Source organism: Adiantum capillus-veneris, chromosome 4 (genome assembly GCF_014529385.1).
Source record: "Adiantum capillus-veneris isolate H3 chromosome 4, ASM1452938v2, whole genome shotgun sequence".
NCBI lineage: Eukaryota > Viridiplantae > Streptophyta > Polypodiopsida > Polypodiales > Pteridaceae > Adiantum > Adiantum capillus-veneris.
This window is the reverse complement of record NC_140934.1, coordinates 159,361,233-159,385,127: the sequence shown is the minus strand read 5'-3', so window position 1 is coordinate 159,385,127 and position 23,895 is coordinate 159,361,233. Positions and strand designations below refer to the sequence as shown.

General features: G+C 45.3%; 1 protein-coding gene across 3 annotated transcripts in view; it reads right to left on the bottom strand.

Annotated features, from left to right (window-relative positions):
- Positions 1–23,895, bottom strand: part of LOC147460233 (ARM repeat superfamily protein) — a 234,605-nt gene that overhangs the window by 55,760 nt on the left and 154,950 nt on the right. For all 3 annotated transcript variants that reach the window (XR_015187951.1, XM_086511315.1, XM_086511316.1), the window contains 3 exons: positions 16,504–16,596; positions 16,316–16,414; positions 15,739–15,828 (listed from right to left, as the gene is read on the bottom strand). Coding sequence is in view for 2 of the 3 variants with exons in the window: in XM_086511315.1 (XP_086367441.1) it covers positions 15,739–15,828; positions 16,316–16,414; positions 16,504–16,596 (282 nt within the window). In the remaining variant the exon portion in view is untranslated. The remainder of the gene's footprint in view (positions 1–15,738; positions 15,829–16,315; positions 16,415–16,503; positions 16,597–23,895) is intronic.

Genomic DNA, 23,895 nt, shown 5'->3' with positions numbered 1-23,895 from the left:
TTGCTTTCAGTTTATTGCGGCAATTGGTGTGAAGAAAACCCACTTGATTTTTTTTCTCAACTCATATATACTGGTGGCTTCGTTATTTTATTCATTCCTACACAGATTCGCAGGAATCTCATTCTGCGAATCTCATTGCTCACCTTAATGAGGAGCTTATTATGTAAAAGGACGTCGGAAGATTGGACTCGAGCAGGGATCGAACTCATCCAGGCGAAAGAACAATTCTCATCGCTGTTCGCATAATGAACAAACCGCAGCTCCAGCTTGTCGACCGTGCTGCAGTTATGATAATTATCATCTTCTTCTTGCTGCACAATCCCACGCTCATGGTCTTCGCGCTGCAGTCCTCGTGAGGCCTCCTTCTTTGCCGGCAACTGGGTGCCCCTGTCAGTTATCTCGCGACAGCCCACTCCTTTCAGGTGTTATTTCGTCGCTGGCAGAGAGGATCTCACTTAGATTCTCTTTAATGAAGGTATTTTTTAGAATCGAGGGCACATACTTGTTTCATTGTATTACTCTTCAAGCACTTCCCCGCCTCCCCCATTTTCAAACATATATGCACAAAGGATTATCTTTATATCAACTTAAGTGGACCTGTGAGAGAAATAAATCCACTAGTGTGTAGGACATCTACACATTATAAGTTACAGAAAAGTTAGTAACTTTTAAAAACATGAGTAACTGAGTTGTCAACCTCAAGGATGGACATAACAATCACTATGAAGGCGAAATTTGATCTAAAGACATATGCCTGATGCCCACGTGCCCAGCATAATTCATTGACCACATGAAGTTAAGAATATGGCGGTGGCTGATCTGCAAATCCCGGACAAAGGACCCAAATCTGTACATGAAGGCATGAGATAGACACGTATCAAACTAGCACCCCAAACGTGTAGGCCCACAAATTAAACTCTGTTGACACTTTGTGTCTCTTTATCTCCAGCAGGAAGCACCAAAGCCGTCACCGAGGCCCAATCAACTCTCAGTATGGACTGCCCTGTAAACAACATCGTGTGACAACTCTGTATGCTTTCATAAGCTATGCATTTGCATCAGAAGTGCTCCTCACCCTCCACCCCTATTGTACATACTTTGCAAATCCTCTCGGCTTTGGGGATGCTTGCAGCTCAACCAGTATCAATCTCTAATCCATGGAATGACACTGTAAGCTTAACCAATCACCACTCCTCGGCAGTGGGTGGCATGTATATGTTCATAGATCTTAGTCTCTCTATGAACCTGCCCTCAAGTGTAATCAAGATTCTATATCTGTAGTACAGAACTTTCAGTAGCAGAGGTAGTGTAGTTGTACCTATTATAAAAGATTCCGAGAAAACCTCTCAATGAATCCAACTCCTCTCGCTGTGAGAAAGGTGATTAAAAGGCGAGTCACGGTTATATTAGTATGGGAGGCAAGTATTGTATGTCCAGGCCATGTGGGCAAAACCTATGTTGTGGTGAATCTTTCATCCTCTGAATGAAACATACTGGCAGGGACATGGCCTCCAATAGCACGGGTCCAGCACCCAATTCCGCTCTAATAATATTGAAAGGGGTTAAGGGTTTGCAGCGAAAAATGTGTGAGCATCATTATCCGTAACGTGTAGTTTCTCTATCTCTGACCACCATGAGGTCATAGGTTGAGGTGACCAAACAGTTGATACATACATCATAGCAGGTATAGTTACGTGTCGAAAAGTTACACCTCCGTATACATTATAGCAGGTACGGTTCCTGTTGAAAAGCTACATCTCTGAGCGCGCCCTTGCATTGAGAGATGCCTGTAAAGCTCTCTAGCTCCTTCTCACAACTTTCAACCCTTGACTTGCAAGTTGCGAGTGCACACATTACTCAAGCTCTCTCTCTCTCTCTCTCTCTCTCTCTCTCTCTCTCTCTCTCTCTCTCTCTCTCTCTTTCTCTTTCTCTCTCTCTCTCTCTCTCTCTCTCTCTCTCTCTCTCTCTCTCTCTCTCTCTCTCTCTCTCTCTCTCTCTCTCTCTCTCAGCTGGATGGGGGTGAGTTGGGACTTGACAGATGCTCAGATGATAGAGAGCAGACGGAGTATGGGAGATACCTCATGGAAATGACGACTACACACGGATTAGCTATACTTAATGGTTTACAACGATTTCCTGGAGCAGCCGGTTTCACATGCTTTCCACACAGACATGGGGCCAGTACAGTCGATTATCTTATGACACAACCGAGCTTTATCCCCTACATTCAGGATTTCATAGTGGGAGCCAGGCCAGTGGGCATAGCAGTAGATCATGCTCTCTTGACACTGTCCGTCAAATTTCAATATAGTACAACCCATACATCAGGAGGCAAGTCACACACCCGCTATACATTCACTCCAGAGACTGATTTCGTTTATACCGAGGAGATCTGGGACCGTCTATTGGAAGGCACAGCTGGTACAAATGGTACAGCCCTCTCAGTGGAGGAGTGCACCACTCTACTGACTGAGACACTGCATGGGGCTGCATCAGTGGCATACCCACACACTCAGCCGGGCAAGAGATGACATTCTGAGAGCATGCCCCATAATAGTTGGTATGATGAGGAATGCAGAGAGATGAGAACTCAGCTTCAGAGGGATCCTCTTTTAGGAGTCATCACTTACAGACAGTCTCGGATTGCTTTCCGACACCTTGTGCGACGGAAGAAGCGAGCTTAAGCTCAGATGGAACGAGACCTATATCAGATGTTCTTGAGTAGGGACTCATGAGAGGCATGGCGACTCTTCCATGAGCACTCCCCTCCCCCAGTGATTACTTCACCTGATGTGTGGGGCCAATATGCGACATCATTATATACGGTTCCTGGACAGGAACCCCTTCCAGAACCTACCAAGCCTTGCCCAGCTGCGAGCACTTTCTTTACACCTGAGATGGTACAAAGGGCCATCGACAAGATGAGGACCGGGAAGGCATATGATCATGACAGTCTAGTAGCGGAGCACTTTATACATGTGTGCAGTGTTGTTCAATCGTGCCATGTGTGAGGGATTTCCTGAGACTTGGAGGCTGTCTAATATTCTGCCCATCTTCAAGGCTGGGGACCCCACAGAGCCTGGGAACTACCACACTATTATGGTTGGACACACATTGGCACGGTTCTATGCATCTATTCTCGAGCAACACTTGAGTAATTGGGCAGAGGGCGAGGGTGTACGAGCAAAGGGTCAAGCCAGCTTCAGGAGGGGTTTCTCCACTCTTGATCATATTCTGACACTCAGGGCCATCATTGAGTAGGGTAGAGCACATGGGAGACGGATCTATTGTAGCTTTGTGGATTTTCGCAAAGCATTTGACATGGTACCAAGAGCCCGATTGATGCGTAGATTGCAGGAGATGGGGGTGCCCATAGAGGTGATCTAGGGGATTATGGCTTTGTACAGATCAGTGGTAGGACATGTACGCCCTCCAGAAGGGGTATCTGATTTAGTTCACTCTACTATTGGAGTGAAACAGGGCTGCCCATTGTCTCCTACTCTATTTGGTATGTATGTTGATGAGGTGTCTGAGAACATTGACAGAGAGGGTGACAGGGGTGCCCAGCTGGCATGGACATGGATCCCATTGCTACTATATGCTGATGATATTGTGCTGATATCTGACTCACCAGAAGGTATGCAACGACATTTGGATGCACTACGCAGTTTTGCAAAGGATAGTGGACTGTGTGTAAACCTAGGTAAAACCAAGGTTATGGTGTTTAACACCACACCGCAATGGATTAGGAGATCAGTACCTACCTTCAAATATGGTCAGGAATACAGATGCATACACTTACCTAAGGGTAGTCTTTCCTGGGCCGAGATTTTCTTTGAGAAGAGCAGCACAGACTAGACTAACTAGAGCTGGTGTGGCTCTGGGAGGAATGGAGAGGATGTGTTCGCAGGTTCAGTTCCAGCAACCTAGGACAAAGCTATGGCTCTTTGATACTTTGGTTGCTTCTACTATGTTATATGGGGTGCAGGTTTGGGGACCTTCTATAGGCCAAGATAGCTGGAGGCGTATGGAGAAGCCCCTCGTATCTATGATCTCTCGACTGATTAGAGCCAAGGCTTCCATACCGCATGATATCATTCGAGCGGAATTAGGGACTGAGGCGCTTGCTAAATCAGTCTCCTTTGTACACAGTCTGTGGGATACTACTAGAGACAGATATGCCAGGGTGGCTCTAGAGTCCTCCAGACAATTAGCTCTTAATGGGGATAGATCATGTTGGTTTGATGAGATGGCATCATGGTTTCAGACACATGGTTTCACCATGGACAGGTTGCCTCCTTTTAAATACTCTCTACAGGCACCCTTGAGGTCTCTGACACGAGTAGAGATAAATAGACTTATTCGTCAGGATCTGATCCAGTTGGACACGAGGAGGGCATGGATAGAGCCGTTACAGGAGTTGGGCACAAAGATGGCTTTCTATAGGCCAAGATAGCTGGAGGCGTATGGAGAAGCCCCTCGTATCTATGATCTCTCGACTGATTAGAGCCAAGGCTTCCGTACCGCATGATATCATTCGAGCGGAATTAGCTGCCCCCCCTATGGAGATTGAGGCGCTTACCAAATCAGTCTCCTTTGTACACAATCTGTGGGATACTACTAGAGACAGATATGCCAGGGTGGCTCTAGAGTCCTCCAGACAATTAGCTCTTAATGGGGATAGATCATGTTGGTTTGCACAGATGGCATCATGGTTTCAGATACATGGTTTCACCATGGACAGGTTGCCTCCTTTTCAATACTCTCTACAGGCACCCTTGAGGTCTCTGACACGGGTAGAGATTAATAGACTTATTCGTTAGGATCTAATCCAGTTGGACACGAGGAGGACATGGATAGAGCCGTTACAAGAGTTGGGCACAAAGATGACTTTCTATAGAGAGCATCTTCTCCACCTGACAGTGGATGGGTTTGTGATTCGACCTAGCTATATGGACACGCATCTTTCTCATGGTCTGCGCTGTGCATTGGCCAGATACGTACGTCATCACATCAGCTCGAGATTGAGACTGGCAGATTCAGAGGGACACCAGCAGATAGCAGGATATGCCGCTTATGCCATCTAGAGCCAGAGACAGAAGTACATTACATATGTCATTGCACAGTGTACTATGAGATACGAGGCCGTTTTCATTGTCTATTCAGAGAAGGTTTTGGGCCTCTATCTAGGGTCATGAGTAATGAGAATCAGAGATGTCTTGGGCTGTATCTACTTGAGTTACACAGGCATAGAGAAACTTTACTGAGGAGACCTAAAGAGCGACAACCCCAGAGACAAATCACAGATTTCTTTACACTAGATATTGTACACCCAAAAGAACAGACAGAGGAGCAGCCAACAGTGGAGAGGTCTACCCGCACTACTGGCATTCTCATAGACCAAGCATTAGAGCTAGGGAGATCTAGACGACCCCAGTGGGGAAGAGGAGCTACACAGTTTCGAAGAAGGCTACAGCAAAGGATTCGAGCCATACTCTTTCGTCGTCCACAGTGCAGATGAAGATGGATCCCTATGAAGATCGATCTCTACTCCCCTCCCAGATTGCCTTCACATTGTACTGCTTAGTTTAGGATCCCGCAGTATTTATATTTTGTTATCCTAGTTTAATTTATTTCGTTAATCTGACTTTGTATCAGATACACCGCATTGTAACTTTCTGGTCTCATAGGTCACTTTGGCCTTTTGAAGACGTCAATATAAAATTTTTATTTCATTTCATTTCTCTCTCTCTCTCTCTCTCTCTCTCTCTCTCTCTCTCTCTCTCTCTCTCTCTCTCTCTCTCTCTCTCTCTCTCTCTCTCTCTCTCTCTCTCTCTCTCTCTCTCTCTCTCTCTCTCTCTCTCTCTCTCTCTCTCTCTCGCTGCCCGCCCCTCGCGCTGCCCTCCTCAGTCTATCGCGAGAGGGACACCAGCAGATAGCAGGATATGCCGCCTATGCCATCTAGAGCCAGACACCGAAGTACATTACATATGTCATTGCACAGTGTACTATGAGATACAAAGCCGTTTTCATTGTCTATTCAGAGAAGGTTTTGGGCCTCTATCTAGGGTCATGAGTTATGAGGATCAGAGATGTCTTGGGCTATATCTACTTGAGTTACACACGCATAGAGAAACTTTACTGAGGAGAGCTGAAGAGCGACAACCCCAGAGACAAATCAAAGATTTCTTTACACTAGATATTGTACACCCAGAAGAACAGACAAAGGAGCAGCCAACAGCGGACAGGTCTACCCGCACTACTGGCATTCTCATAGACCGACCATTGGAGCTAGGGAGATCTAGACAACCTCGATGGAGAAGAGGAGCTACAAGGTTTCGAAGGCGGCTATAGCAAAGGATTCGAGCCATACTCTTTCGTCCTCCACAGTGCAGATGAAGATGGATCTCTACTCCCCTCCCAGATTGCCTTCACATTGTACTGCTTAGTTTAGGATCCCGCAGTATTTATATTTTGTTATCCTAGTTTAATTTATTTCGTTAATCTGACTTTGTATCAGATACACCGCATTGTAACTTTCTGGTCTCATAGGTCACTTTGGCCTTTTGAAGACATTAATATAACATTTCATTTCATTTCTCTCTCTCTCTCTCTCTCTCTCTCTCTCTCTCTCTCTCTCTCTCTCTCTCTCTCTCTCTCTCTCTCTCTCTCTCTCTCTCTCTCTCTCTCTCTCTCTCTCTCTTATCAACATGACCCTCGAAGAGGAACAAAGAAGGAGGGTGCGGGCTCTACATGTGAGGGTAACCGGCCTCAAGGACATAAACAATGTGGAAAAAGAGGTCACAAGCCTCACATCAATGATGGGGGTGGAGAAGCCTTCACACACAAAGGCATGGAGAGTGGGCAAGAAGAGTGAGGGCCCCGGAGAATCTTCAAAGGAAAGAGCTCTCATACTACGCTTCCCTTCATTGGAAGAGAAGAAGGAATTCTTGAGGAAGAGACCTACTCTCAAGAAGACAGGTATTTTCTTAGGCGATGACCTCACTCTCTCACAACTTGCGCATATGAGAGAAGTAATGCCCGAGATTCAAGCGGCAAGGGAGAAGGGGAAGATGGCCTTTTACAGAGATGGTCGGGTGGTGATTGTAGAGCGGCGCTCTACATGACGGTGCGAGACCTATGGGACCACATTGAGGATGGCGACTTGGAATTGTAATGGGTCTATGAGGTTGGATGTTGGTGCCTTTGAGGACAGTTTCAGAGACAAGGACATTGTTTTCTTTTCAGAGACTCACCAGGCCCCTGGCCAACTGATGCCACATGTGGTGGGATACAAATGGGAGACAGCCCACAGAACAGTCACGAGATCTGAGCATGGGAGTAGAGGTTCAGGAGGAGTAGCGGTGTTGTTTAGGGAGGAGCTACAGCCACTACTACATATTGTACGGAGAGATGATCAGGCTAGATACATGTGGGTGAGGCTGAGAGCTGACACAGGTCGATTTCTATATATTGCTATATGTTACTTCCCCCCCAGTACGTCAGTATATGCTGTATCCAGAGGGCAGTCGCCTTTCTCAATTCTAGATGATGATATATGGGAGTTTTCTAGGGATGGTGATATCATCCTCCTAGGAGACTTCAATGCTCGAACGGGCAACTGTCAGACAGTCTTCTACGACACCTCAGATGAGATGCTTAGAGAGTTGGATGTGGGTGAGCTGGGGTTTGACAGATGCTCACATGACAGAGAGCAGACTGAGTATGGGAGATACCTCACGGAGATGACGACTACACATGGGCTAGCCATACTTAATGGCTTACAGCGGTTTCCTGGAGCAGCAGGCTTCACATGCTTTCCACACAGACATGGGGCCAGTACAGTGGACTATGTTATGACACAGCCGAGCTTTATTCCTTGTATTCAGGATTTCATGGTGGGAGCCAGACCAGTGGGCGTAGCAGTGGATCATGCTCTCTTGACACTGTCTGTATCTTTTCAGTTTAGTACAGCCCAGAAATCAGGAGGCAGGTCACACACCCGTTATACATTTACACCAGAGACTGACTCGGTTTATACAGAGGCGATCTGGGATCGTCTATGCACAGTTGCTCCAGGCCTCTCAGTAGAGGAGTGCACTACTTTATTGACTGAGACACTACATGATGCAGCATCAGAGGCATACCCACACACTCAACCGGATCGGAGGCGACATTCTGGGAGCATGCCCCAGAATAGTTGGTATGATGAGGAGTGCAGAGAGATGAGAGCCCAACTTCAGAGGGATCTTCATTTAGGAGTCATCACCTACAGACAGTCGCGGATTGCTTTCCGACGCCTTGTGCGAAAGAAGAAACGAGCTTACCTGGCCCAGATGGAGCGAGACTTGTATCAGTTGTTCTTGAGTAGAGACTCAGGCGAGGCATGGCGACTCTTCCATGAGCACTCCCCTCCCCCAGTGATTACTTCTCCTGATGTGTGGGGCCAGTATGCGGCATCGTTATATACGGTTCCTGGGCAGGATCCCCTTCCAGATCCTACAGAGCCATGTCCACCTACGAGCACCTTCTTTACCACTGAGATGGTAAAGAGAGCCATTGACAGGATGAGGACCCGGAGGGCTTACGATCATGACGGTCTAGTAGCGGAGCACTTTATACATGCTAGGGATATGCTGATGGAGGTTCTTGCAGTGTTGTTCAATCGTGCCATGTGTGAGGGATTACCTGAGACTTGGAGGTTGTCTACTATTGTGCCTATATTCAAGGCAGGTGATCCTACAGAGCCTGGAAATTACCGCACTATTATGGTTGGACACACACTGGCACGATTGTATGCATCCATTATTGAGCAGCAGTTGAGTAACTGGGCAGAGGGTGAGGGTGTACGGGCAAAGGGACAGGCAGGTTTCAGGAGGGGTTTCTCCACTCTTGACCATATTCTGACACTCAGAGCTATCATTGAGGAGGGCAGGTCACATGGGAGACGGATTTATTGTAGTTTTGTGGATTTCCGCAAAGCATTTGACATGGTACCGAGAGCTCGACTGATGCGCAGACTGCAAGAGATGGGGGTGCCCACAGTGTTGATTTGGGGGATTATGGCTTTATACAGATCAGTGATGGGACATGTACGCACCCCAGAGGGGATATCTGACTTAGTTCACTCCACTATCGGGGTGAAACAGGGTTGCCCATTGTCTCCTACTCTATTTGGTATGTATGTTGATGAGGTGTCTGATTACATTGACAGAGAGGGTGATAGAGGTGCCCAGCTGGCAGGGACGTGGATCCCATTGTTGTTATATGCTGATGATATTGTCTTGATCTCTGACTCACCAGAGGGTATGCAGCGACAGTTGGATGCATTACACAGTTTTGCAGAGGATAGTGGATTGTCTGTAAACCTTGGTAAAACCAAGGTCATGGTGTTTAACACCACACCGCAGTGGATCAGGAGATCGGCACCGACCTTCACGTATGGTCAAGAGATTGTGGAGTATACAGATGCATACACTTACCTTGGGATAGTCTTCACTGGGCCGAGGTTTTCTTTGGGGAGAGCAGCAAAGACTAGACTGACCAGAGCTTATGCGGCCTTGGGAGGCTTGGAGAGGATGTGTTCGCAGGTTCAGTTCCAGGAACCTCGGACAAAGTTATGGCTCTTTGATACTTTAGTAGCCTCAGCTATGATGTATGGGGTACAGGTATGGGGACCTTCTGTAGGCCAGGATGGTTGGAGACGTATGGAGAGGCCCTTGGTATCTATGATCTCCCGATTGATTAGAGCCAAGGCCTCCGTACCTCACGCGATCATTCGAGCAGAGCTAGCTGCCCCCCCCATGGAGATTGAGGCGCTTACCAGATCAGTGTCCTTTGTGCACAGCCTATGGGATACTACTAGAGACAGAGATGCTAGATTGGCCCTTGAGTCTTCCAGACAGTTAGCTCTACAGGGGGACACTTCATGCTGGTATGCACAGATGACTTCATGGTTTCAGACGCATGGCTTCACCATGGACAGGTTGCCCCCTTTCCAGTATTCTCTTCAGGCACCCTCGCTGTCTCTTACACGGGTGGAGATCACTAGACTCATTCGTCAGGACCTGATCCAGCTCGACACCAGGAGGACATGGATAGAGCCGCCTCAGGAGTTGAGCACGAAGATGGCTTTCTATAGAGAGCATCTTCTCCACCTCACAGGAGATGGGTTTGTGATTCGACCCAGCTACATGGACACACATATGTCTCATGGTTTGCGTTGTGCCATTGGTCAGATACGCACATCCTCACATCAGCTCGAGATTGAGACCGGTAGATTCAGAGGGATACCAGCAGACAGCAGGATATGCCGATTATGCCAGAGAGAGCCAGAGACAGAGTTGCACTACATATGTCATTGCACAGTGTTCTATGAGATACGGGGGCGTTTCCACTGCTTATTCAGAGAGGGTTTTGGTCCTCTATCTAGGGTCATGAGTTATGAGGATCAGAGATGTCTTGGACTATATCTACTTGAGTTACACAGGTATAGAGACACTTTACTGGGGAGAGCTAGAGAGAGGCAGTCCCAGAGACACATTACAGATTTCTTTTCACTAGATATGGGACAGCCAGAGGAGCAGCCACCACTGCAGAGCTCGTCCCACACTCATTCGACCACTACTGGCACTCTCATCGACCGAGCATTGGAGCTACAGAGATACAGACGACCGCGACTGAGGAGAGGAGCTACACAGCATCGACGGAGACTACAACAGAAGATTCGAGCCATACTCTCTCGACATCCAGAGTGCAGATGAGGATGGATCCTCACCATTTCTTCCATCTTTGTTTCACACACTGTTACATCCAGTTTACCGGGTACCTATTGTATCAGCTGCTACACCCACGTAGTTTTAGATTGTAGTAGTAGTAGTAGTATTTTGTTCCACTTCTAGTTCTTTTCTAGTTCTTTTGTACCCAGACATGGTATTAGATTCACTATTTTGTAACTGATTGGTCTCATAGGTCATTTTGGCCTTTTGAAGACGTTAATATAACATTTCATTTCATTTCATTTCTCTCTCTCTCTCTCTCTCTCTCTTGTCTTGTGTAGATTGGCAATCAGGAGGTGGTCGGCATCACTCATTCGTCTTCAAATCATCATCTGTAGACCAGGTACACATATATATCATCAAATATATATATTGCAGTCTGCATTCCTACTTCTTGTGCTTGCCAGGTTCCAGGGGAGGTGTGGCCATACGACGGCTTGACACCACTGGCATGTATTGCAGATTGATGTACTGTGATTGTGGGTCTGCTAGTTGTGAGTCACGCTAGCAGACAGACCGCCCCAGGGGTCATAGGACAGTGATTGGTCTATTGTAGGATGTATGCTAGTTTCTGGGCAGTGTGTTGAGCCATCTGTGAGGGTCGTGTATGAGGTTTTTTGAAGCCAAGCACTGGGGGTTGGGTTACCCAGTGTGAGGTGGATTAGGTTGCTGGAGTTCCCCGCTACACACATCCTCTTCGGCGACTTTTATCCCATAGGATGTATGACTTTGTGTAGACACAGGATTGCATCTTATGCGTCAGGCCGTTGAGGCATTGTTCAAGGTTCAGTCTTGAGACAGATACAGGTTCTGTCATCGCCCGGACAGGAGACAGTGCATGCTTACAGGATAGCATACTACAGAGATTTTCAGATTTGTCACTGGTCAGCTATTTATGGTTGTTTTTTGAGCTATCTTTTGGTTTTCAGAGCTCAGTTTACAGGGGAGACTCTGTTAAAATTTTTCAAAATACTGACAGTTCTTGAGGAGAGGTGTTCAGCTTGTTGTTTACAGCTTGTTTACTGTGTAAAGAGGCCCGTTTACAAGGGAAACTCTGTCGGATTTCTCCCAGGAGTAAACAGTTTGGCAGATATGGCATCTTCTCAAAGTGAGACTCTTTACAACATAAAGAAGTTGGATGGCACAAACTTTTCATTCTGGAAGAAGCAGATTTGGCAAGTTTTGGTGCAATCCATTTGATCAACAGGTCTCCTAGTAGGGTTCTGGATAAGAGTGCAGTGGCCGAGATGCTATGGACAGGCAAGGCACCTTCGTATAAGCATCTCAGAGTCTTTGGTTGTGAAGCTTATAGCCATATTCCTAAGGAGTTCAGGAATAAGTTAGAACCAAAGAGCAAGAAGTGTATATTTCTTGGCTACGGAGAATCCGGCGAGATGGGTTACCGGCTTTGGGATCCTGAGTCCAGAAAGCTTATTCGTAGCAATGATGTGCATTTCAATGAGGCCAAGTTTCACGCTAAGCCAGAGAAGACAGAGGAGATCAGAAGAGTTGTCTTCAGGGAAGATGGGCCTAGTGCTAGCACATCAAGACAGCATGGTCAGGCTCAGGAACAGCCTATAGTGGCTAGAGAGGCAGAATCAGTTGTGGTGAGACGTTCTGAGCGTGTCTCCAAACCACCTGATCGTTATGTGTCATCTCTAAATTATGTCATGCTCACAGATTGCGGAGAACCATCTTGTTACAAGGAAGCATTACAACTGGTTGACTCGAAAAAATGGCAGTTGGCCATGCAGTCAGAGACGACAGCTCTGCATAAAAACTTGACAAGGAAGCTAGTTAAATTACCACAGGGCAAAAAGGCTATATCTTGTAAATGGCTTTACAGGTATAAGATCACCGCTCATGATAGTCAGCCAGAGTATAAAGCAAGGCTTGTTGCCAACGGCTTTAAGCAAGAACAAGGCATTGACTTTGATGAAGTCTTCTCTCCAATCGTCAAGATGACTACATTGAGATGCTTTCTTGCATTGGTTGCTATATTGGATTTGGTGTGCACCAAATGGATGTCAAGACAGCGTTCTTGCATGGTGATTTAGATATGGAAATTTACATGCAGCAGCCAGAAGGGTTTGTTGAGAAAGGCAAGGAAGATTTGGTATGCCAGTTGTTAAAAAGTCTTTATGGCTTAAAAGAATCACCGAGGGCATGGTACCATAAGTTCCACCAATTTATGCTTTCTCAAGGCTACAAACGTAGTGAGTTCGATCACTGTCTATATACAAAGAAGGCTAAGGATGGCAGTTGGCTGATCCTTATTTTGTACGTGGAAGACATGTTGATTGTTGGCAAACACTTGGAAGAAATTTCAGCTTTGAAGTCAAAGATGGCAAAATCGTTTGACATGAAAGACATGGGTGAGGCAAGTCATATACTTGGTATGCGCATTGAGAGAAACAGATCAAAGAAGTTGATTTGGTTATCTCAAACAGAGTATATTGGCAAAACTCTACGAATGACCTAAAAACGTGCTGACATGCTTACGAGGCAGGCCATACGGAATCCCATGAAATGCGCTGAGAGGGCTGATGTGGCAACGAACAGAATTATGCATTTCACGCTGGTTGCTTTTAGGCCAAAAGCTTTTAAGTTGCAACTCTTCATGTAGTTGCTTTTGAGTTTGAAGCCCTTGAGGCCTTTAAATATGAACCCAACGCCACTCTTTCCCTCAGTTAGCTGACAAGCTTCTGGCTTTTTGATGCTTGGTTGCCTCAACTATGCTATATGGAGATTACATACGGGCACCCTTAGTAGATCATCACAGTCATCGACATGGACGTACAGATCGGTGACGACACCACTTATCTCCATGATCTCGAGGATGATCAAGGCTAAGGCCTCCATTCCCCATGCAATCATACGAGCAAAGCTGCTTGCCCCTCCTCTGGTGGTGGAGGCTCTTAGGAGATCATTGGCATTCATACACGCCTTATAGGTGCTCTTACACGATCTTTATGTTCAGTTTGTTTTTAAGTCCTCACAGCACTTAACAGCATATAGGGAGGGAGCCCCCCCCCCCCTCCTCTTTTTGTATTCTCTAGAAGCACCTTCTTTCTCGCTATCATGGAGGGAAGTCAGTAGACTTATACAATAGGATCTATTTCAGTTGGATACCTAGACGATACGGATACAGCCTATAGAAGATATACATAGAGCATTTTCTCCAGCTCAACAAGGATGGTTTTTTATCTAGATTGCCTACATGGACATTCACTTGTCCCACGGCTTATGATGTGCTATCGGATAGCTTCATACATCGTCACACTAGCTAGAGATTTAGACTGGCCATTTTTGAGGAATTTCAACCGAGGCCACATCGTACCAGCTGTGTCAGAGACAGCCAGATACAGAGCTCAACTATATACGTCATTGTATAGCATACTATGATATACCTGGCCGCTCTCATTGCCTCTTTACAGAGCATTTTGGGTCTCTTATCTAGAGTTCTGAGATACCAAGATCAGAGATGTCTTGGACTCTATCTACTGGAGATTCAGCGACATCGACAAGCAGGGTTACTGAGGAGGAGAAGAAGATTGTTTTAACATCGTAGGAAACACATCTGAGAGAGAGGCTCACACACCGAGAGACACACCCAGAGACAAATCATAGTGTTCGTCCATCGAGAGATTGAGTAGAGACGAGCAGCCAGGGAGGAAGGATACATGGCATATCACTAGCACAGGTAAATAGAGTGATCAAACACTAGAACTGGGAAAATCGAGAAGGTCCAGGATGAGGAGATGCTCCCATCACCGGAGAAGGTTGCAACAGAGGATCACATCTATATTGGCAAGACATGGGAGACACCTTGTGCAGACTCTTCAAATGGAGGACATGTAGCATGGGGTGTTGTGAAAGATAGTGTATATGTAGATGATGCAGAAGGAAAGTAGAAGGGATGTATTGTGGGCATCGTTAGGCAATGGTAAATGATGAACCAGATGACGAGGTGTGTTCCCTCTGTGGATGTACTACCCTTTTCTGAGAAAGCCAATGGGACGCATGCCAGTGCTGTTGGATTGTCATGGTATCCTCTAAAGTCCTCTAGACTCTTTGTCCATGAGATATAACATTTTGCATTATTTCAAATCAAAGGACACACCTTTTATGCTCTGTGACCACTTCTTCACGTCCCTCGTACGTAAGACCTCTCCCAAGCCTGAGTACTCCATGATCCACCTGACAAGGCATGTCCATGGCAAGCATGAATCTCTCTCCTATCCCTCCCTATCTCTAGGACCCCCTCCTCTAGATCTCCTTCCATTGTCACAACTTCCAATCTTGAGGAAGTAAGGTAGCATATAGCAATCTATATGAAGCGCTGCTCATGTAGCTAGCGCATCCTTGAAAAGCAACATACCTATATCCGATCATCTAACTCCCTTCTGTATAGACCTCCCAACCCCCCGAACATCTCGATCTGCTAAACCTCGCATAATTTCTATGTTCTGTCTCCCACTTATAGCCCCGTACTCCTGTGCAACGATCCCATACATCTCTGTGAGTAATAATATGTACTCTCTACTCTGCCCCCTAGTCTCCGCTTGACAACCTCAAACCATTATCTTCCACCTCTGCCTTAGTTTGTTTAGCTACCTCAGCAAAAGCCTTATTCTATTTCTTATATGTGTTTTAAGGTGATTTAATTTATTCGATTTGGATGTCTCCGGCCTTTCCCTCTATTATTGTGTGCCTCCACTCTCTGTATATCTCATCGAGGCCACGAAGTTGTAACCAAGATTTTTTTGATCTGTCCTGTAGGACTCTAAAGATGTAAATAATAATCCAGCAAAATAGAAGGCTTTTAGCTAAGTTAAAAATTGAGCTTTCGCATTATAATATGGTACCTTAATTAAACACACAATGTAATCTATCATAAGTTTAATTCTTCAACTCATGAATCTAATTTGCAAATATTCCTTAGAATTACTCTGCTTACCTTGAGCTTTTGCATTGTTCTGCGTGACGCAAGTTGCAATTTCTCTGGCTTTGACCAACTCAACTCAATCAATCTTTTAAAAATAGCATCCTGTAAAAGATCATAGAGCAAATTATAAAAACCAATACCACAAAAAAAGGCTGCCCCCATAAATAATGAGAGCCCAAAGCAGAAACAGTAGAAATATTAAGAAACAAAAACCATCAAAAAGAGTGTCTAAGTCACCTATGTATTACTCAGCCTACAAAAACAAAAATCCTGAGGATTGTACTTGCCAACGTCTGCTCCCTTTGCCACTTCAGAAAATAAGCAAGAGTTCACAACAATGTGAAAGCCTCGAGCTGTACAAACCTTAGAAATTCCCCCTAAATTCACATACTATTGCCTAGTCCTATGAAAGCATTCAAGAATCACGATTCCCTCCAAATAAAAAAACTTTAGTATAGCCTATTTACACCCCACAAGCCATATTAAAACAGATATTACTGATACTCGTGCCCAAGATTGTGTAACTTTTAGAGACAGGATCAAGAACAGTGGAAGTTTTTCCTGCCATCAGAGTCCCAATCAGTGATACCTGGGATTTGCCATCCAAATTTTCGAAGATTCTTTCTTCCAAGGAAGATATTGCAATGCAGAGAGTCTCAATTGCATCAATATCAAGGAAATTTTCTGTCTGATTCATTTTCCAAAAAGATGAAAATAAGATACACAGTTTGACAGAACTGCTTTATCAAGTAGCCACTATCAGATTAACTTACTCACATTAAGTATCTCCATCATTGTTTGAAACCACACACTTGAACAGTTGATTTTCCCTTTGGGTACTGAAAACATGCCTTCATAATCCAAGTGTACCTAATACATACAAACACAAACAATCTTTTAAATCTGCCTCGCTCAATCTATAATTGTTTGGAACCACACACTCAAAACCGTGGACTTTCACTTTTGAGTACTGAAGACATCCCTTCATAATAAAAGTGTAGCTACCGGGTACAAGCACCCCAATCTTTTAAATCCACCTAGCTATAGTAGGGCTACGTTGTCACTTGCACACGGCAGGCAGTTGGTTGCAGTTGGTCTGGACTTCACATTGAACGGACTCTCGCCTAGGCAGAGACACGTACAGATATGGGTGGTGGTCTAGTGGTCACCGTGGCCAGATCACCACCACCACATTTTGGAGATAGACGTAGCTGGACTGGGATATTTTGCTCGCCGTTGGTGGCTCTTTCTTTCATGCCTAGTAGAAGTCCCCCAGTCCCCCTACTCCTACCCTTCTCAAGCATATACCTCAACTCCCTCAACCATCTCCTCACCACACCGGTCACCTTCCTTAGGACACTTTCCACTAACTATGTTACAGCAGACTCTTGTGCAACAGGCTCCTAAGCAGGCATCCATGTACGAACTAACAAGAGTTCTAGCTAAGTTGATTATAAAGTTTCCCACTTTCAAAGGACTCTCCACAGAGGATGCAAACAACCATGCTAGGAGATTTCTAATATCTATCCCTTTGCAGGGGTCGTGGCCTCAAGAGAGAGGACGCCTACTACCTAGTGCTCTCCCCATCAACCTTGGATGGCTTAGCAGATAAATGGTACAGTCACTTTGCTGAGAACCACTTTACTTCTTGGGCAACACCAAGGCGACAATTCAGTGAAGCTTTCAGGCCAAGTGACTTTCAAGAGAAGGTTCTGGATCATATGCCAAACTTAGTGTTCTAGCCAGGTGAGACTTTTCACAACTCATTACAAGAATTCACATTTCCCAAAATCAATCCAATAGCGGTTAGCACCACCCCTCAACCGTCACAGGCTACTCATGTGGTGGCCCCTCAAGACAAATTCCAGTAGGTAGAGGAGCCCGCTCGATTCCTCACTCGCGCACAGAGCGCAAACCTCGGCCTCAATCTTCCAAGAGATCCAACTCTTTCATTCCCACTTCACCACCTAGTCCACCTCCTCTAGCTGTTGGCAAGCCATCTACTAACACCATACCTTTCTTCTCTCCAATATTTATGGGACCACCTTGGAAGCAATGGCCAACCTGTAGTAGACCAAGATACCAGAGAATGGCCTGATCCAAACTGGAAAAACCTACAACACAGACTATCTTGAAAAATACCCTACGTAATATTTTTAGCTAGGTCTACAGTTAAATGAAAATGCTTTTTGTGCACACAGAATAAATTAATGAACTTATGAATTTATTGGTACCAATAAATTATTTAAAATAAAACAGGTAAATTCTTCAAGTGTAATCTGGGAATTTATCCGTGTCCGGATAGTATGATAAGTAGAGCAAAGGCCCAAGTCAGGGACTGAGACAACATAAGATGTAAAGATGCAGATCAACTAGTTCAATCTCAATGAAAGTCATTGATTGCTGATCAGGACGCAGTGTAGCTTTTGATACATATAGCTCGCAAGGATGAGCAGGCTAGGTACATGTGGATGAGATTGAGAGCAGAGACAGGCATATACCTTTACATTGCTATTTGCTACTTTCCCTCGAGCACGTCAGTCTATGCATCACCCAGAGGACACTCCCCCTTTACTAGTTTTCATGATGACATATAGAAGTTCTCTAGAGATAGTGACATTATCATTCAAGGGGACTTCAATGCTAGAACAGCCCATCACCAGACAGTATTTTATGATACTCCAGAGGAGATGCAGAGAGAGCTAGATGTTGTAGAGACGGGCCTGCCCAGACTATCACAGAATGTGAAACATACTGAGTATGGACGACACTTGATAGACATTTCGCGGTGAATCTGCAAAACGCTGGGCCTGATCTGCAAATAAAAAGCGCTAGGGCTGCAAATGGTTATGCTGTCCCCGGATGTTCTGCAAATGCAAAACGCTAGGCTGATCTGCTGTGTCTTGACGACGCCGGGGCTAATCTGCTGTGCAGAAATCGCCAAGGCTGATCTCATGCAAAAACGCTAGGCCTTTTGTGGAGAAAACGCCAGAGTAATCGCGGGGGTTGGTCTTGCTGAGAAGTTGCCTGTTGAGCAAGGTGCTCCTGCTGCCTCTTTTACCAATTAGTGCTAGTCTAGGTTTACTTATATACAAACTTACTCAATTTGTCCTACCTACTTTCCAACAAAAGTCACTTAAAAATAATAAGTGAAAAATGTCAAAAATAGGGACAATAGGCTAAATGCACTGGAAAATTCCCCTGAACGATTCTGACTCTCTCTCTCGACATGCATATACCCCTAGAGATAGAGCTCCATCCCTCCTCAAATACTCCACTACCTACATTCAGTTCAGTTTTGTTTCATTTGTCTTTCCGATAGACGGATGACATACACACCATGTACATTTGATTTGTCTCATAGGCCGATTTCGGCCTGACATAGACGTTAAAAATCTTTCTTTTCTTTTTTCTTTTCTCTCTCTCTCTCTCTCTCTCTCTCTCTCTCTCTCTCTCTCTCTCTCTCTAATTGCTATTCACACCTAGTAGTTTAGGATTCCATAGTATTTTATTGTGACATTTGTCATTTCATTTTTGTCATTGTTGTCATCTTGTTACTCTGACTCTGACTTTGTATCAGATCCACCACATTGTAACTTTCTGGTCGCATAGGTCACTTTGGCCTTTTGAAGACGTTAATATAACATTTCATTTCTCTCTCTCTCTCTCTCTCTCTCTCTCTCTCTCTCTCTCTCTCTCTCTCTCTCTCTCTCTCTCTCTCTCTCTCTCCAAAAAACGATTTGTTGCTCCGCGTCCAAAAGGGCATGTAGAGGCCACGAAGCGCACAGGAACGGAGTAGGGCAGCTCACAGAGCTAGTGTGCGCCCCTGTTGGGAATTGACACACTCATACAAGTGCGAAACCGGTTGTCCACACAAACTTCAGCACTCCGACACGAGCAGATAACAACAGAAACATTTCCAGCTTAGCAAAGTCTCGGTACGAAGCAAAATAAGTCGTTCACGGCTACAGGCATGAAATTTCAACCAATAGGTCTATGAGCTTATCCATTCTAATGCAATAGTATAGCATCTGGGATATGAGTAGCGTATGCTGTTTCGTATTCATATGCTTGTAATTGTCCACAAATAATAAGAAATCTCCTTTTGGGGGGGGGGGGGCAGCCCATCTTCTGGTCCCTAGTGTTGTGTCCGTCTTCGACATCATTATTAATTCTTTATCTTTATGAGTGGAATCTCATATGAAAAAGCTTCATTAATTTGAAAGAATTAAGTGCAGGCTTCTGTTTCTGTGACAACGATATCACGGTAAGGTCTTCTCGTTTCTTTTCTTAAGGAGAGATCCTTGGCAGAAAACAAAAACCGTCATGGCAGGACAAGCAGAAGAGCTTACGCGGCTCAGACAACAAATGGCAAAATTGCAAGCTGCTCTTGCCCAACCACAAGCACAGAAAGTGCTTAAGGCTCTTGAAAAACGGAAAGCAAAGATGGTGGAACAGCGTCCTCAAAATCCCTCACTACCAACATAGGGAATACCTCAGACTGGCCCCCGAACAGAGGGACCCTGCAGTAGGAGCCTCCTGACAGCATGAAGAAGAAGAAGAGATCCCTTCGTCGACTTATTCGCCAAATTACTCTTTCACGAAGAACCCGGACAATATCGTTCGTGATGAGGAACTTGAGCTGCCCCCCGACAAGCTGTAGATCAACCACAAAAAGCAGAAAAGCAAGACAAGGAACATAAGAAAAGTTGGCACCGAATTCCGTTGAAAGGACTCAAAAGCCATCACCAAGAAGCCGTCCTGACACCACAAGCAGAAGAAGAAGATGTTCAAAGCTACAAATAAGAATGTTAAGTTTGAATGTTAAGATGGAAAGAGGCTCAATACGAAGACTCGCTTTTATTCGACAATTTGAGGTGGCCTTTGCCAAAGGTAAGTTTTCACAGCGCTCAAAAGTACGCCATGTTAGCATGTATCTGAAAGATACAGCTAGAAATTGGTGGCCTACCACAATTCTGGAGAAACAGAAACCCAAAGACTGGGAGGAGTTCAAAAGGGAGTTTTATGCTCAGTTCCTTCCTCCCGACTTTGCCGATGATGTGAAGAAAGAATGGGATTCGCTCTCCCAAAGGGAGCATGACGTTGTGTCCGACTACGTCACCAAATTTTGGACAATCCTCCTTCAGGTTACTCCCTTTCTGAAAATTTTTGATGCAGAGAAGATACGTAAGTTCAAGCGGGGCTCCAGCAAGGACTTCAAACAAGTATGAAACTCTACCCCCGAAACACTCTTCAAATTATGTACAGTCCGCCCTGATATCTGGTAGCTTGCATTCGAAAGGAACTCCTCGTAAGCGGGAGTTTAGTACCTTTCATGCAAAGCAGAAGGCTCTCACTACTAAGGCAAAAAAACTCACTCAAAAGCGGCCCAGAAAAGAAGCCAGAGGGAGCAAAGAAAAGTCAATTCCCCACTCCCTCTCAGTTGAAGGCGTACATGGAAGAGGACAAATATTTCCATCGTGGCGAGAAAGGCCACACCAAACCAGATTGCCCACACCTTAAGAAAGATTCTCCTCCTCCTGCATCAAATTCAATCCCTGACGTATAAGCCAACACCAAGAAGGAGCAAGGAAAAAGGCAGCTGCTCAAAGGGCGAGGCACCTTGAATGGACAAAGAGTATTGGTCATGTTTGATCTAGGTTCCACCAACAACTTCATCTCATTGGATACCTCAGAATCTCTTCGTCTCACTCCCGAGAGCTTTCCATGTGTTGGATGATTATTTTGTGAAAAGCAGGAAGAAATGGTCCAGCATTCCACTCGACTTTCATTATCTATTGTGTCCTCGCTTAAGAAGTTCTCAAGAAAAAGGAATCATAATCTTTCTTCAGGGCCGTATGTCATCAGCTCAAGATGTAGCTCAATTCAATCTATTGTGGGCGGCTCTTTTGTGAATGGAGTGCTTTTTGGGTTGGCTGGGGGCGGGGGGGGGGGGGATATATAAGTATGATGTATTGAATTTGTCAAGTACCTACGCCAACAATTACCTGAAATTGCTACTGCTTTGGGGAGAGTTGTATGTCCACCTTGGCCTACAAGAAACAATAATAGGATTTAAATTGGCATGGAGAGATTTCGTGGGTGCATGTTTTGTGTCTCATAAATTTGGACACATGGCTTCTGAATGCCCCACAGTTTTACACCGTCCATTTACTGCTCCCTACCTCGAGAAAGAGTGACTCTACTCAAGATAATGAGATGATAAAACAATTCCCTCGCAATGAACAGGTCGATAAGGATAAACACAAGGTATAATAGATTTGGACACTGAAATCCAAAGATCTACGGCAACACACATGAGAAAACTGCAAACAATTGAGCAAAACTTGAATAGAGGAAGAGAGAGAAGAGGAGAGTCGACACAACACGGCGGAGATTTGTGCCTTGATGCATTGGCCTCAAAGACTAGCGCCCCTTCGAGTATTCCTTTATTCTTGCTTAACAAAGGTACAATGTCCAAGGGTCCTCTCTCTAGCAATGCTCGGAAGCTAACCTGCAAGAGAAGAGGCCCCGACACACTTATAAAGGCCCCTCGCCAATAGCACTCACATGAAAATCTCTATAGTGAAAAGCTCAAGAGTCCAGATGGCCCAGACCCAAAAATAGCGCCATATGGGCCCCTTCGTAAAACACAGGGCACGTCAGCGGGTTTCGTGTTCTGCGGGCAAGCCCGTACAGTGCTGCCACGTGTCCAGCTCTACGCAATTTAGGGTCGCCTACTTTATTTTGAAGGGTTTAGGCTCCTCGGCCAGGTTTTGTAAGTTTTGTAGGAAAACTTTGTACCCCTAACCCTTTGATTGACTTCTCGAACAGAGACTTAAGTTTGGGCCTGCCACGCAACACATTGAGACAAACCATCTCTTGAAAGAATAGTAGGTTCACACTGTACCAACTCTCGCCTGGGTCGCTTAAGTATGATGTATTCTATCCACATTGCTATTGGGCCTACAATTGGATCATGTACTATGATCCCCGCCCAAGGATTACCAATAACTGATCAAGCATCATTGTCCACTGTAGGTTGAAGTAGTTGAATTTGTCAAGTACCTACGCCAACAATTACCTGAAATTGCTACTGCTTTGGGGAGAGTTGTATGTCCACCTTGGCCTACAAGAAACAATAATAGGATTTAAAATGGCATGGAGAGATTTCGTGGGTGCATGTTTTGTGTCTCATAAATTTGGACACATGGCTTCTGAATGCCCCACGGTTTTACACCGTCCATTTACTGCTCCCTTCCTCGAGAAAGAGTGACTCTACTCATGATAATGAGATGATAAAACAATTCCCTCGCAATGAACAGGTCGATAAGGATAAACACAAGGTATAATAGATTTGGACACTGAAATCCAAAGATCTACGGCAACACATGTGAGAAAACTGCAAACAATTGAGCAAAACTTGAATAGAGGAGGAGAGAGAAGAGGAGAGTCGACACAACACGGCGGAGATTTGTGCCTCGATGCATTGGCCTCAAAGACTAGTGCCCCTTCGAGTATTCCTTTATTCTTGCTTAACAAAGGTACAATGTCCAAGGGTCCTCTCTCTAGCAATGCTCAGAAGCTAATCTGCAAGAGAAGAGGCCCTGACACACTTAGAAAGGCCCCTCGCCAATAGCACTCACATGAAAATCTCTATAGTGAAAAGCTCAAGAGTCCAAATGGCCCAGACCCAAAAATAGCGCCCTATGGGCCCCTTCGTAAAACACAGGGCACGTCAGCGGGTTTCGTGTTTTGCGGGCAAGTTCGTACAGCGCTGCCACGTATCCAGCTCTACGCAATTTAGGGTCGCCTACTTTATTTTGAAGGGTTTAGGCTCCTCGGCCAGGTTCTGTAAGTTTTGTAGGAAAACTTTGTACCCCTAACCCTTTGATTGACTTCTCGAACAGAGACTTAAGTATGGGCCTACCACGCAACACATTAAGACAAACCATCTCTTGAAAGAATAGTAATCGCCCTCGATAGGCCTCGTTAGGGTCGCTTAACTTGGAAAACGTTTGTGAGAAGGCTTTTCGACGTTCTCAAACTCGTTCTAAGTAGACTTTGAGATGCTTTCACCCCACACTTCCAACTCCATAAAGACGAGCCGGTGTCATCAATGTGTCAAAAAGGTACTTATTGAGAGCCCAACCTTTGACACTCCTACGC